The following is a 14,429-nucleotide window of genomic DNA, read 5'->3' on the forward strand; positions in this document are numbered from 1 at the left end:
TACTGTATACGGGAATGTCATCTTTCCATGAACCTGTGGGAAGAAAGGGCCTAGTTTGAATGGTTTACCGGAACGGTTGGAAATGTTTTCTTTTCTCCAATTTGCCGGCAGCTTCTTTTTTACGGATGAAATAAACTGTTGGAGTTGCTCTAATCACACAGTACGAAGTCAACTCTCAACACTTCAACATCCACCCCTCCCCTCTCTCTCTCTCTCTCTCTCTCTCTCTTCACTCGCAGCATCGGGTCTTCAATCTCGCCACGCCCACTCCCTCCTCTCCAGGCCAAGGCCAACCAACAGGGTACACTTTCAACATCCACCAACCAGCTTCTCACCGTTCTATTCCAACTTTTCATTCCCACTTCACTCCAACAATCTTGTGCTCTCTTCTAAAAAGCTTCACTCCTGCAATTTCTGTCTCGGTTGCTCAGTATCGATTCACCGTCTCCTCCTTCCACGACACAGCGCTTGCTTGTTTCAGCTCTCTTGCCATGCCACAGGCAGCACAGTACAAGATCGCGCTGTGCCAGCTGCCGGTCACCGCGGACAAGCACGGCAACATCGCCCGCGCGCGCGCCCGCATCGAGGCCGCCGCGGCCGCCGGCGCCGAGCTCGTCGTCCTGCCGGCAAGTCCCTCCTCCTCTGCTACTTTCTTGCCACGGAACTGAGATTCACCTCGAAGCAGCCAGGAACTGACGGAAGCTCACGAAGCTCGCTTCTCTGACGACGTTGCTCTGCTCCAGGAAATATGGAGCTGCCCCTACGCGATGCAGACCATGCGGAGCTACGCCGAGGACATCGACGGCGGCCGCTCGCCGTCGGTCTCGATGCTGTCGGAGGTGGCCGCTGCCAGGAAGATCACCATCGTCGGCGGATCCATACCCGAGATGGTTCCGGCTTCGGGGCAGCTGTTCAACACCTGCTGCGTGGTCGGGCCCGACGGGGAGATCAAGGCCAAGCACAGGAAGGTAAAGAAGCCAGGCTTATGCCGTCTTCTGCATCAAAACTTTCGCATGTCACCTGCAGTGACTCGCTTCCAGGGAGATTTTCCAGCTGCATCTGTTTGGAATCGACATCCCCAGAGACATCACTTTCAGGGAATCCGATACCTTCACTGCTGGGCAAGAACCCACTGTGGTTGACACAGGTGTGCACACCGTTTGTGCTGAAAATTCTGGATCAAAATTACTGTATATTTTGGCTTTATAAAACTAGTTGCATCGCGCCTGTCAATAGAATGCACTTGAGCGTCATATTTCAGTGTGCACACACGTTTTTCTGAAGTTTATGCACAGTTTAATTTTCTCTTGTCATCTATTTGCATGATCATAACAAATCGTTGTAGTCTTATTACAGACGTTGGACGGATTGGTATTGGGATTTGTCATGATATCCGCTTCCCAGAACTTGCAATGCTGTATCGATCAAGAGGTATGCCTTACAAGTTCAGTCCTTGATGCCAATCGACGCAAGCGTCTGTCGTGTCCATTAAAAATCCAGTCCCTTCTCAAACATGCAGGTGCACACTTGATATGCTACCCTTCTGCGTTCAACATGAGCACCGGGCAGCTCCTCTGGGACCTTATGCAGAAGTCCAGGTTCAGTTATCTCTCTTCTCCAACTGTTCTGTCACTTTTTTCCGTCAGTCCTTTACCAGATACTAGTAGTTAGCTCATTCTCTTTTTTTTACCCCATGGATCTGCTAACTTCACTCGGTCAGGGCTGTCGACAATCAGGTGACCTTCAACTGATTACTATACTAAATGTAACCTGAAGTTGTTCCTCACTGTGCTGAAATCCATGTACTCTAAACTGTCTTGGTTTCAGCTGTTCGTGGCGACCTGCTCACCTGCACGAGACCCCAACTCACAGTCGGACTTCGTGGTCTGGGGCAACTCAAGCCTCATCGGACCAGTAAGACTACGCACGCATCACTGAAGCAGAGTTCTGCTGACTGCTCCATTTTGATAATTTGGACTCCGGCCAAAGGTTGAAGCTAACCGTGTTGGCATCCACTTCTTTTGTCCTAGTTTGGCGAGGTTCTTGCGGCGGCAGGGCACGAGGACGCGACCGTCATCGGCGAGATTGACCTATGTTTGATTGAAGCTGTCAGGTATGAGACTCATCTTTTTGTAGTTGATTTTGTACTTGGGCTTGTGTTCTATTTGGGCTCAGGCGTCAGAGGAAAAATCTTTGCAGGGAGAGCCTCCCTCTGGAAACGCAGGGTAGAGGGGATCTGTACAGGCTGATCGATGTCCAGAGGGAACGTTCGAGCTAGCTGCGTTGCTCGAGGAGATGGAAATGCAGTGCAGAGAGCTGAAGAAGGCCACGTCTGCATGTGTTGCTCACATGCTGGGTTCAGTAACAGAGGACGGGGTTTGCAAAATTGTGATGTGGCATGCAAAGATTCGGGATGCCATATACGATATGTACCGATACTGCATGCACTTATCACTTACTCCCTCCGTCCCAAAATAAATGTCTTAACTTTATACAACTTTGTATGGATGGAGTATCAGGGTCTAAAACAATGTGGCCCGAACACACGGTTAACTCCGAACGTTTATGATGGCAAGTTTAGTGACACGAAAATAGCAACTTCTTTTCAGATGACAAGTTTCAATTTTTTGGGGTTTGTTTTTCTTTTTGAATGGCAATTTTAGTTGTAAGAAACGTCAGAGTCGAAGTGCTTTGTGTCACACGTGTGACAGTCAATATTTGTGTTTGTTTTCTTATTACATTGAACTAGATGTGGATTACCTCCTGATATTTCCTCACAGAAATAAAAACATGTGTATTTGAGTAGTCCGGATTCAGCTAAAGCCCGGTTAGGGCATCTTTAACAGCATTTCGCAAAATTTTCGCATCCATCCGCGGACAATGGGGACCAGTTCGCGGACACGGATGCGACAGGACGACATCCAACGCTAGTCGCATACATTTGGTCTTCCTCTTCTTCTTTTTCAAGTCCGTACGATCAAATAGCCGCATGCAACACTAATTCAAATTTAAAAGAGTTTAAATATTACATCCCAACATTTTTGTCCCCTTTGATCGCACACTGATGCTCAACCGGTTCTTCCTTCAGTTGCTCATGAGTTGGTCAATGCCGAATTTGTTTATGCATTCGAATAAACTCTTTAAATTTGGTCGGATTCTGGTCCGGAAGTTGAATAAGATAACCCATGTTCTCAAATCCCAGAGCTGCGGCAACATCGTCGCGTCATCCTCGACGACTGTGTTGTGCATGATCACGCAACATGTCATCACCTCCCACAAGGTTTCCGGATCCCATTCTTTAGCATGTCCATGAACAACTGCAAAACGGGCCTGCAGAACTCCAAATGCCCTCTCGGCATCTTTCTAGCTACTTCTTGTCTTTGGGCAAAGTGCCTATTTTTGGGCAACAGGGTTTGAGATGGTGCTGACAAAGGTAGCCCATGGAGGATAGATACCGTCAACTAGATAGTAGCCCATGTTGTACTCATGTTCATTGACGGTATGGTGGCAATGAGAAGCTTTTCCTTCAGTTAGCCTCGCAAATAACTATGATAGCTGCAACACATTGATGTCAGTGTGAGACCCAGGCATGCCAAAGAAAGTGTGTCAAACCCAAAGATCCCGTGATGCAACTGCTTCAAGAATGATGATGGACTTCTTAATATAACCCAGATATTGCCCTTGTAATGCCTTCGGGCAATTATTCTATTTCCAATGCATGCAGTCAACAGATCCAAGCAAACATGGCCACCCTCTTGCTTCTGAGATTGCCAAGAGCCTCTATGTGTCTGCCACAGTTGGTTCGCTCAGGTACTGAGGTCCGAACACCTCGACCAAGGTAGTTGCAAACCTGACCATGTCATCTCCGCATGTGCTCTCAGACATCCGTAGATACTCGTCCCACGAATCATCATCGTCCCATATGCAAGCATCTGGAGTGCAGTCGTGCACTTATGGTAACCAGAGAAGCCAATTGATCCCACATCGTCCTTCTTCAGGATGAAGTAGTCAATGTATGATCGGACGCCATGGTACAAATGATCGAAGACAGTCTCGCGCATCTGAAAATGCCGGCGAAAATGGTCAGCGAATAGTACATCGGGGGCAAAGTATACAACCATTGGTGTCAAATGGTCGCGTGCCCAGTTGCGGTTGAGCACTCGATGACCCTTGACTGAGCCCTTGAAATTGAGACCATTCTCCTGCGCACGCTCCACGTCGTCGAGGGCCGCCTGCATCACCATCGTCTCATCGGAGTACTCCTCCTCGTTTGACGAGCCATCAAACGACTCAACATACTGCTCGTATATGTAGTCCAAATCGGAATCAATTGCTAGAAAGAAGAAGGGACAATTGTTTTTAGCTCCGGCAATTCATCGAACAGTTGCCGGGAATGGTGAGAATAGTTATCGGCTATTCATCGAACAGTTGTCGGGCATGGTGAGAATGTCAGTAGCAGATGGTACCTGGCGGGGCGGGTGGAGGACAAGGGTTGAATGGAGACGGTGGAGAAGCGGGGTGGAGCCCTGCTAGAGCGTTGGAGGTGCCGGAGACGTAGAGTTCTGGTAGGGGTGTGGCGTGGTGGTGGAATAATGGCAAAAATGGGGAGGATGGAGTCGCGGGGTCCGGGAAGGGTTTTGGGGGGGGGGGGGGGTCGGATTCCTACGTTTCGCGTGCCCAGACTCTCGCAAAGCTCCTCCACTTTTGTCTCCTGTTTGTGGTAGAAATCGCGTCCGGACTACCCCACGGACCAAAACAGTCCCCCATTGGATGGCTTCCGCGGTTTGAACAACACGGTCCAAACGGATGCGGGCGGTTTGCGGGTCCGCTTTGAAGATGCCCTTACTAGGAGGTCTTTCCTTTGTGAGACTTTGATATTTGTTGTATGGATTGTGTGTATCTTGGTAGGTGTGAACTCGTTTTATTTGTATCGCTTCGATGCGATATTTTCTAGTCAATAAAAACATATTTATCAAAAGATATAATAGATGAATATAATAGACGACGAAGGTGAGACAAATAGAATGAACCGTCGAGCAAATTTTGAGTAGCCGGAAAATAAAATGAACCGTGGAAGAAAAATGTGTTGCGGAATCCTTAGGCTTAGGGGGGCGGCGCGCGGGTAAAAACCCTAGCCGTCGTGCCCCTGTCCACCTCCTCCTCCTTTGTTCTCTTTGCCATCGTCAGAGAAAGCCGACGAGCGAAGCTCATCCGACCGAAGGTGGCGGCGGGGCCTTGCCTTCTGTTGCGACGAGGGGATGTCCCTGGTTAGCATGGTCAATCTAGGCGGCTCAGTAGACGATGTGCTTCCGATGGCGACATATGATGTCCGCGTTTGCGTGGCTCGGGGGCGTTCACTGGGATCTCGTTCCCAGCGAACGCTTGCCAGATACCATCACCGCAAAACCATTTCAAATTTAGCCATGTGTCAGCCTAGTTTGAAATTTTGCCTTTTCATTCACGCGTAGGGGCGGAGTAGACAGTAGACACTGTACGTCATCGGTCCATGCGCCCGCCCGCCGGTCGCCGCCACCGCCGTAAAACTCGTGCGCGGAGCCCACCCCTCGCGCAGACCCCCAACGCCTTCTGTTTCCTCCCATTTTTTTATCCCACAAATATATCGCGTTCGCCAGCGTTTCCTTTTGAACCACGCACGCACCCCAGCCAGCCCAGCCGGCCCCCAACCACCCCCCCCCCCCACCCCCGCCCCGACCAAAACCCAGACCCAAACCCAGGGCTGCGCGTCGTTTGATGCGATTCCGGCGGCGATCCAAGGCACCACCCCCAGCGCCCCCGGCGTAGCGTTCGGCGATCCACTCCACCCCCTCCCTCCCCCGGCGGGCATGGCTGGCGGCGTCGGCGGCGGCGGGCCCCGCGCCTCCTCCGACAGCAAGGCGGTGCGCTCCCCCAACCCGGCGATCGACTCCACCATCAAGTCCATCAAGGAGGTCGTCGGCGGCCACTCCGAGGACGACATCTACGACGCCCTCCGCGAGTCCAACATGGACCCCAACGAGACGGCGCAGAGGCTCCTCAACCAAGGTCCGCCCCCCCTCCCCCCCTCTCCGATCTGCGCGTCTCGATCTCGCCCCACGCGCTGGGAGCTAGGGTTTGGGGCGTCCGCGCGTTCGCACCGCATTGGGTAGGTCCCGCCGCTGCTAGCGTGGTTTGCGGGGCGCGGGGGTTGGGATTCGCCGGCTAGGGTTTTGGAGCTCGTTCGATCTGTCGCGGTTTCAGTGCTGCCGCCGGTGACTTCACGTCTGTTCAGCTGGTTTGTTTGAGTTCCCTAGGTGTATTTCGGCAGGTTTGTGTGGACTTGTTTATCCGATTGGAGCAGTGACGAGAGATTTGTGCTTCCTGATGACTATTAGATGTACAACTGAAACGAGGATAAGTTAACTATTTAATACTTCCCTGCGTTCACAAATATAAGATGTTCTAACTTTTTTGTGAATCAGATGTATATAGACACGTTTTAGTGTGCTTGTTCACTCATTTCAGCCCATATGTAGTCCATATTGAAGTATCCAAAACATCTTATATTTGTGAATGGGGGGAGTATGTAATTTTATGATATGTGACCCCAAAACAAGGCTAATGGTAGCACCTAGTGATGTCTGTTGGATTGTTTGCTTGATAATAGTAGCAGACATGTCTGTAAGCCAACAACCATAGTAAATTGCCAGCTACTAGTTTGCTCTAACTTGAATACGAGATATTTGTAAGCCAACAACCATAGTAAATTGCATATCTTGTTGCACATTTAAGCAACGGGGGTATTACTGACATGTGTCATCTACTTATATACTTATAGTCAATTTGTATACATCAATACATGTCATGTTACTTCATGGAACCTATTCTATTTGTGGTAGTTACTCTTCTAATGTTTGGACTTGCAGATCCATTTCATGAAGTGAAACGGAAAAGGGACAAGAAAAGAGAGGTATATTTGCCTTCTTTGTAACATTTGAATTTGATGTTTATGGTTTCTACGCCTTAATATGTTTACACCTAAATTCGCCAATGTAGTGAAAGGCTAATGCTCCACATAAGGGGTTAAGTTCGCCAATGTAGTGTAATTGCCTAAGGTGCCAACAAAAATAGAAGCTGCGTTGTGAGACTCTAGCCCGAAGCATAAGAGGAGAACATTAAGGCCCTGTCCATAGTTCCATACGTATATAACTCGTACCTGTTGCTGTTGCTCTGCTTCTCTCTTCCCTTCTTGAATGTTTGTGACTGATGGTTGAAACTTGAAAAACCTATAGAGGACTTCATTAACATCATGCATTCTTTAGGCCTACACCTTTGCCCTTTGAATCATTCTTCTATTTTTGTAGCCTTAACACTTCAAATTTTTGTTCGCTACTTGACAACCTATCTTTGTTATTTTGACCACACGGAAACATTGACCACTACTTCAGAATTTTTTATGCATTCTGCTTCATCCACTGTAATATTGGAAACTCTTGTTTATGTTCAAAATACATGCATTACTGCTGCTATTTTTCTTTTGCTGAAACGTCTTTGTTGATTTCTCAGAGTGCTGGTCAGAAGAACCCTTCTGAGACCACGGCACAAGGTGAGCATGGCACACAACAGACAAAGCCACACACTCAAAGGGTTGAGATCGATCAAAGAAGAGCGTACAATCATGGTCAGACATATGGTACCATAGTTGAAACTCATCATTTATATGTTTCTTCATAACATGCGTAAATAAGAGATGCGTTTAATTTGCCGCGAACAAATTTTTCCAATCCTTTTTGCGGTGTAAAAGGGCAACTGCTCTTACATAGTTGTTCCTGAATTGGTTTTTTTTTTTGACACCTTCCTGAATTGGGATTTGTTACTTAACTGCATCTTTCTGTCACCGCAAGTGAAATTTACATTTTCAAGATTGCTCTCTACTGTCTCTTTGTGTACCGATGTAGTTATATTGACTGCTGTAGTACTTATCTGAGTTTTCTTCTGGGTGTACCTTGCATTTTGGTCATTTGGTACTTGTACAATCTTTGTTTACTTTGATAATGGTGTCATAACAAAATTCATTGTTTATTTAACTTTTGATTGAACTCTTTTTTTTCCGCAACCCTTCTTTTGAGGCCCCATTTGGTTCATAGGAGAAGTATTGTATTTTTCTGATTGCTACGAAGGCTTCTATTGCATTTGTTTCTTCCCTTCAACATTAGAAATACCGTTATCATTGAATGGCCACCAAATTTCATATGTATATTTTGGTTCATTTGTACTTTGGTATTTTAGTTGGTATGATGATTGCATTTGTTCTATACACTAAGTTTTCCCTAATTGGTGACACATATGGCTTGATGCAGGACCAAGTCGAGAATTTCGGGTAGTGAGGGATAACAGACACGGTGCGGTGGAAAATGGAGCAGAGCAACACAAAGTTTCAGCATATATGCAATCGTCTGATAGGAGGTATAATTGTCTTATATTTCTTTTGAAATTACTCTTATTTCCTGTATTACAGTAGCATATATTGGTGCTTAGAGACATGAGCACCGACAAGTCTCCGTGGGCATTTCTGCGTGTCTGCTTACATTCTAGTTTTGAGCATTCAGATCACAGCTCATATATTCATTAGTGCACTGTACTTGTTTGTTCACCAGTTGGTGCGGAGTCTTTATATCATGACACTTGCATGGTTATAGTCATGAATGCTGCAGTTGTTTTTTTGTTATACGTGTGCACATCAATTAATCTACCATTAACTTAGAGACAAAACCGAAACACAATACTTAGCTGAATCAATACCCCTCCCCCCCGCCCCCAACAACACTAGCTGGTGCACACACAATAAATTTACAATCGTTACCCGTTACCTGTTTTTCATTCTTGATTCTTACAAGTAAAACTACTACTTTGCTTACTGGATTTTCTCTCTCTAGTGGAGTTGTAGTTCAATCTGATCGAAATCGCCCACCACCTACAACCTCAGAAGGTCAGATCACGCATCAAAGTGCAAAGAGTAGCTACAACTCTGACATGCATCAGATGAAGAGGGATGCTCAGGGTACTGCTCAGAGGCATGCAAGGCCATATCTGAAGAATTCTCAGAATGAACACCAGTATCCTAATTCTGATCTACATCATGCTTCATCCAATTACAAAGCGGCAGGAGGATTTGTCCGAGCCAATCGACGTGAAGCTGGAGTGGCTAATGCTCCGAGACAGTATTCTGGTCGTCCAGGTTCACAGTTCCATGGGCCAAATGATTCTTATCATGCAAATATTCAAAGGGGGAATTTTGCCTCAGCTGGGCCTTCTGTTCGCCGCCCATCATTTATGCCTAGAAACACTCAACCCAATCATAGACCTGTAGTAGACACAGTAACTCGTGGCAGATCTGTTGGTAGACCTTTTGGTAACCAAAACAACAGCAGGTATCACCAGGGTCCTGCTAGCAACCAAAAAGGTAATATTCTTGGTGATATAATGTTTTGTACATTTGTTTGGCAGTGTCATGTCCAAAATTTTGTGCTCTGTTGTTTTCTGAAATACGTAATATAGAACAAGTTTTGTTCTTTTAAGAATGGAGTTTTACATGTTAAGAGATAAAAGCATTTCTTCTTTTATGCTTTGCTCCATCATATGAGCTTCTTTCTCTTGTTCTATGAGTCTAGTACTGAGATGGGCTGGTTAGGAGAGAAGACACACTTAACAAAGTAACTAAAGATAAACTTAACATGGTTTGCGCCATCATCTTGTTTGCTTCCTTAGCACCTGTGTGCAAGTAAGAAACACCATTAGTAAGGCATGGAGTATACTTTTCTCATTTCACCAACAAGTTATGTGTATAAGCTCAGTAACAAGTACTCCCTCCGTCCCATAATATAAGAATAAATAGTACTTTTCTCATTTTGACACTAGTGTAGTGTTAAAAACGTTCTTATATTTTGGGACAGAGGGAGTAACAATTAAAATTTGTGCAAATTTACGTGAATAAATAGTAAAAGTTTGTGGTGTACCTCATATCTAGGTTTTACCTTTTGGAATAAATATTAAATTTATTTGTAGGATTTTTTTAAGGAAGCTATGTGATATGTTTCTTAATTTGTCTTTTTGTCACAAACGTTCTTTAGGTTTACAAGCTTAAAAATGAAATGCTAAGGGATGCTTTACTCCTTTTGTCTCCTACTAGAGGTGACAAAATCGATGACTTGTTTTCTTTCTTTCTGCAGTCATACAACCAGCTAAGGAATGGAAGCCAAAATCGACAAATAAGTCTTGCACCAACGATGCTGATAACAGTGGGACAAATGCAACATCTCCTTTAGATAGCAAAGCTGAAAATGCTAATGTGCTGGATGTGAACAGTTTGTGTGACAAAAGTTCTCATGCTAACGTGCATGAGATGGAGCATGTGATTATCCCAGAACATCTCCGTGTGCCAGAGTATGAGCAGACAAGATTAAGATTCGGCAGTTTCACTCCTGGGTTTGATTCGCCTGAGCACGAGCAGACAAGAATAAGATTCGGCAGTTTCTCTCCTGGGTTTGATTCAGACCAATTACCGACTTCAACTTCTCCAGAACCGGAACAACCAGAACAGTTAGGTGAACCTTTGCCAATTATAAGAATTGATGATACTTGACAATATCAATGAAATTTACTTAAAAATAAGTACCGTCTCTGTGTCCCCTGAGAAGCACTTGATCATTGAATTTTCATTAAAAAGTTATAGCGTAGTGGTAGGAAGCCTATATAGCTGATAGAACCAGCTTCTTCTGATAGACCTAATAACTTTAGGGCTTAATATTCTTAAATGATCTCACCTCAGGATGGTTTTGCAACTTTTTGCACGGTAATGATAGTAATGCTCTAGTTCTTTTGGAATTGATAATTGTAGGCTGATTCCGATTATGCTTCTTGTGTGTGTAGTGTACAAGAATCTGTTCAACTGGTTGTCCAAGAGGATGAGTTTGATACTGAACATGACGAGGTGGATGAGCAAGTTGGATCACAACTCACTACTATATCCACATCGGCGGCAGAGAGTTCTTTACCACCATCTGAGGATAGTGTACAGATGAATGGTCAAGAAGTTGATGATGATGACGGACTGGGCTTAGTTCAGAGTGATACTCCACTTGGTGCAGCAGATGACCATAATATTCAAAGCACCTCTGGTTTGACTGCCTTTTCTGTAAGTCCATTGGGAAGTGTCCTTGAATGTTTTTTTTTTGTTTCACTGATGCTGAGATGATTGAACTTACTTTTCATCTGCCATTTTTTTCTGAGGGACAGGAAATTTGGCTGCATTATTAAGACAAGTCGTTGAATTAAAATGATAATTGTGTCAATTTTTTTCAGGCATATGGTCATGAGGATCCTAATATGCATCCTAATAATGAGGCACAGTTATACGGGCTGGTTGAGCCTAATGTGCACCAACAAGTGTTGGCTTCATCTTCTCAGGTAGATGTTCCATTGTGTTTAGTTTATCTTGGGTGTGGATAAAATCTGAAACAAATGCCATACCTACTATGTACTGACACCCCCTCCCTCTCTGTAAGCAGGGGTACACTTCGGTGAATCCAGGAGCAGATAATGCTGTGCAAGTATTCAGAATGCCAGAATCCAATGTTCATTCACAAGTTCTCCCTTCTGCATCTGAGGTAGAGACTCACCTTGCTATCAATTGGGGTTAACTAACCGAGATTTTCCAATGCACCTTTTCCTGCACTAGCTTTCAAGGACAATTACTTGTTACCCAAGGCCGGGATGCAGGCTCCGTCAGAGAAAAGCCCAACACCTAGCAGTTCAACCCCTATTTCTTCCTCGTGAAGTTTTGACTTGCCATCGTGCTGATTAGGGCTGGGCTGGCTAAATAAATCCACATTAACTATTCCACTCTGATCTGCTCTCTCATCTAATGATCTCGTATAGTTCTTTAGACTGTTATAAGCTAGACTGAGTTAACTACTTGAGCTAGCATCCTGTACTTTGGCGTGCTGTGTTAGGAGCAGCACATTCAAAGGCTCAAAAAGCTCTCACTTAGGAGCCGAATTGCAAAAACACTGACGTAAAAGCTCAAAAGGCCTAGGTGCAAAGATGAGGCCCAGCAAGGCAAAGGCGCCTCATGCTGCAGGAAGAGCGAAGTAGCACCAGCAGATCTGGAACATTGGGGGCGGGATAGCCAACCCGCCTCACCCTTGTCTCTCCCTCGTGTTCTTGTTAGGTATTCCCTACCTACGGACTGAAATGAGTGAATAAACACACTAAAACGTACATATATACATCTGATTCAGAAAAATGTTAGACCATCTTATATTTGTGTACGGATGGAGCATATGTTTGGTGGCTGTGCTTCAGGGAAGGGAAGAAAACATAACTAACCCACTGATTTTCTCCCCTATCATGGGCCAAGCAAGCCAAGCAACCAAGGTTCTTACACGAGCGTGTTGCTATTCTATATTGTTGCTAGTGTTTGTCATGTGGTGGAGTTTTTCTTGCACCCTTAGAGTTACTGCCTTCATTCGGATCTATCCAAGCAAAACTCCTGTATACCTGACTTGAGATAGAAGTGAGAAGCTTAGCTTGGTTTTGTACTCCCTCCGTCCGGAAATACTTGTCATCAAAATGGATAAAAGGGGATGTATCTAGACGTATTTTAGTTTTAGATACATCTCTTTTTATCCATTTTGATGACAAGTATTTTCAGACGGAGGGAGTACTTAATTTTGTCTTGGGCGGACAGACAAGATTGCGAGCCTGAGATTTTGCCACCTTTACTTTTTCCTGAAACGAAATTTCTTCAACTTCACTAACCTGTGGCAACTTATGTCTTGATTGCAAGTACTATTATCTCATGGTATCTTTCATCTGTTGTGCTTTTGCAGGCCCTAAGTTCACAGCTTGCGAGCAGCAGCCCTATTGCAATGTCTACACAACAGCAACATATGTCCCAGCAACAACAAGCAGCGCAGATGTACCCTCCAATGCACGTGCAGCATTATCCGAATTTCATGCCATATCGACATCCTCTCTATTCTCCAGTATATGTCCCACCCATGGCTATGCCAAATTATTCAGCAAATGTCCCTTATCCGGCAAATGGAAATAATTATCTTCAGATGGCCGGTGGGGGTTCACATTTAACTGCAGGCCAAGTGAAGTATGGAGTTTCACAATATAAACCAGTCCCAGCTGGTAACCCTTCTGGTTATGGAAATTACACTCATCCAGCTGGTTATACAATTAGTTCTCCTGGTGTTATTGGAGCTGGAGTTGGTGTTGATGACGTCAATAGGATGAAGTACAAGGATAACAACATTTATGCGCCAACCCCACAGGTACAAATCATGGATGTGGAGTCTGAAAATTATATTGATTAAAATTATTTTCTACTTGTTACATACTCCTGGAGTACATAATTATTTTCTGCTTGTTACATACTCCTGGAGTACATAATTCTACTTGTATTTAGGGAGTTCACATTTAGTCTGAATTTATATGGAGTACATAATTCTACTTGTATTTAGGGAGTTCACTCACAAAATTTAATACATGGCCTACTTGATTTAATATTTTGGGCATCTTTTACAGGTAGAGACATCTGATATCTGGATTCAGAATAGAGAGATCCCAACTTTGCAGTGCCCCCCGTATTACAACTTATCAGGTCAAGCAACACCTGGTGCCTATATGCCAAACCCTGGGAATGCATCTTTCAGTGCTACAGCTCAATCCTCTCATGCACAATTCCCTGGCATGTACCATCCGCAGCAGCCTCCCTCAATCGTAAGTCCACATCCCATGGTGCATCAACAGGTCCCATCTGCCATTGGTCCCAATGTTGGAGTTGGTGTGGCTGCACCAGGTCCCCAAGTGGGGGCCTATCAACAACAGCAGCTTGGTCATATGAACTGGAGACAGCCCAACTTTTAAAGATGGTTTCTTAATTATCTGTAATTAGGGGGGTCACAAGAGCCTTTAATGTAACAACAATTGGCTCCTTTTAACAGGAACCACCTCTGTTTTCTAGTGCAGCTCTGTCTGATCTATTTAAGGTTTAACAAGTTTTTGTTAGCTTTTCTTTTCTCCCATGTGATGTCAGTATTTCCTTATGAACTGCTTTTCTTTGCTCCCATGTGAAATCAGTAGCCTGTGTGAACTGGTATGGTGGTATCATGTAGATTGCGAGCTAAACATTGAGCTAGGTTCTTGCAAGAGCGCATGTGCTTGGTTGGTTCAGCTTGTTCCTGTTTGTTCTTTTCTCAATCATCAATTATGCATGTGTAGCGGGCTGTGAATTCTGCAGCCTGTGCATTGTTATGGTCTGTTATTGCATGGTACTCCCTCTACAAAGAAATATAAGAGCGTTTAGATCAGTAAGGAGGGAGTACTATATTAGCTGATCTTCTGAATCATGAATAATCAGGTGATCTGTCTTCAATTTCTTT

General features: G+C 44.9%; 2 protein-coding genes across 5 annotated transcripts; both read left to right on the plus strand.

Annotated features, from left to right (window-relative positions):
• Positions 1 to 248: 248 nt before the first annotated feature.
• On the plus strand, positions 249 to 2,608 carry LOC123166998 (omega-amidase, chloroplastic). Its single transcript, XM_044584836.1, has 8 exons — positions 249 to 968; positions 1,054 to 1,147; positions 1,357 to 1,431; positions 1,520 to 1,598; positions 1,721 to 1,736; positions 1,828 to 1,914; positions 2,031 to 2,113; positions 2,200 to 2,608. Exons 1-8 carry the CDS (start codon positions 768 to 770, stop codon positions 2,276 to 2,278), a joined length of 714 nt encoding a protein of 237 aa, XP_044440771.1. The 5' UTR covers positions 249 to 767; the 3' UTR covers positions 2,279 to 2,608.
• A 3,069-nt stretch (positions 2,609 to 5,677) lies between these two features.
• LOC123165233 (uncharacterized) lies at positions 5,678 to 14,055 on the plus strand. 4 transcript variants are annotated; one of them, XM_044582866.1, is made up of 11 exons: positions 5,678 to 6,042; positions 6,903 to 6,946; positions 7,543 to 7,669; positions 8,337 to 8,442; positions 8,913 to 9,439; positions 10,206 to 10,575; positions 10,906 to 11,170; positions 11,338 to 11,442; positions 11,541 to 11,642; positions 12,867 to 13,319; positions 13,573 to 14,055. In XM_044582866.1, exons 1-11 carry the CDS (start codon positions 5,844 to 5,846, stop codon positions 13,912 to 13,914), a joined length of 2,640 nt encoding a protein of 879 aa, XP_044438801.1. In that variant the 5' UTR covers positions 5,678 to 5,843; the 3' UTR covers positions 13,915 to 14,055. The 4 variants fall into 4 exon arrangements, with proteins under 4 accessions (XP_044438801.1, XP_044438802.1, XP_044438803.1 ...); XM_044582867.1 differs by having other exon boundaries at positions 11,544 to 11,642; XM_044582868.1 differs by having other exon boundaries at positions 5,694 to 6,042; positions 7,543 to 7,657.
• Positions 14,056 to 14,429: the final 374 nt, after the last annotated feature.

This window comes from Triticum aestivum, chromosome 7D (assembly GCF_018294505.1).
Source record: "Triticum aestivum cultivar Chinese Spring chromosome 7D, IWGSC CS RefSeq v2.1, whole genome shotgun sequence".
Taxonomy (NCBI): Eukaryota; Viridiplantae; Streptophyta; class Magnoliopsida; order Poales; family Poaceae; genus Triticum; species Triticum aestivum.

What these genes read in the sequence shown, in the direction of transcription:
- LOC123166998 (XM_044584836.1), top strand. Translation starts at nt 768, where the DNA reads ATGCAGACCATGCGGAGCTACGCCGAGGACATCGACGGCGGCCGCTCG. An exon ending in ACTCAAGCCTCATCGGACCA is followed by an intron (nt 1,915 to 2,030) that starts GTAAGACTACGC and finishes CTTTTGTCCTAG; the next exon opens with TTTGGCGAGGTTCTTGCGGC. An exon ending in TGTTTGATTGAAGCTGTCAG is followed by an intron (nt 2,114 to 2,199) that starts GTATGAGACTCA and finishes AAATCTTTGCAG; the next exon opens with GGAGAGCCTCCCTCTGGAAA.
- LOC123165233 (XM_044582866.1), top strand. Translation starts at nt 5,844, where the DNA reads ATGGCTGGCGGCGTCGGCGGCGGCGGGCCCCGCGCCTCCTCCGACAGC. An exon ending in CAATCATGGTCAGACATATG is followed by an intron (nt 7,670 to 8,336) that starts GTACCATAGTTG and finishes GGCTTGATGCAG; the next exon opens with GACCAAGTCGAGAATTTCGG. An exon ending in TGTTGGCTTCATCTTCTCAG is followed by an intron (nt 11,443 to 11,540) that starts GTAGATGTTCCA and finishes CCTCTCTGTAAG; the next exon opens with CAGGGGTACACTTCGGTGAA.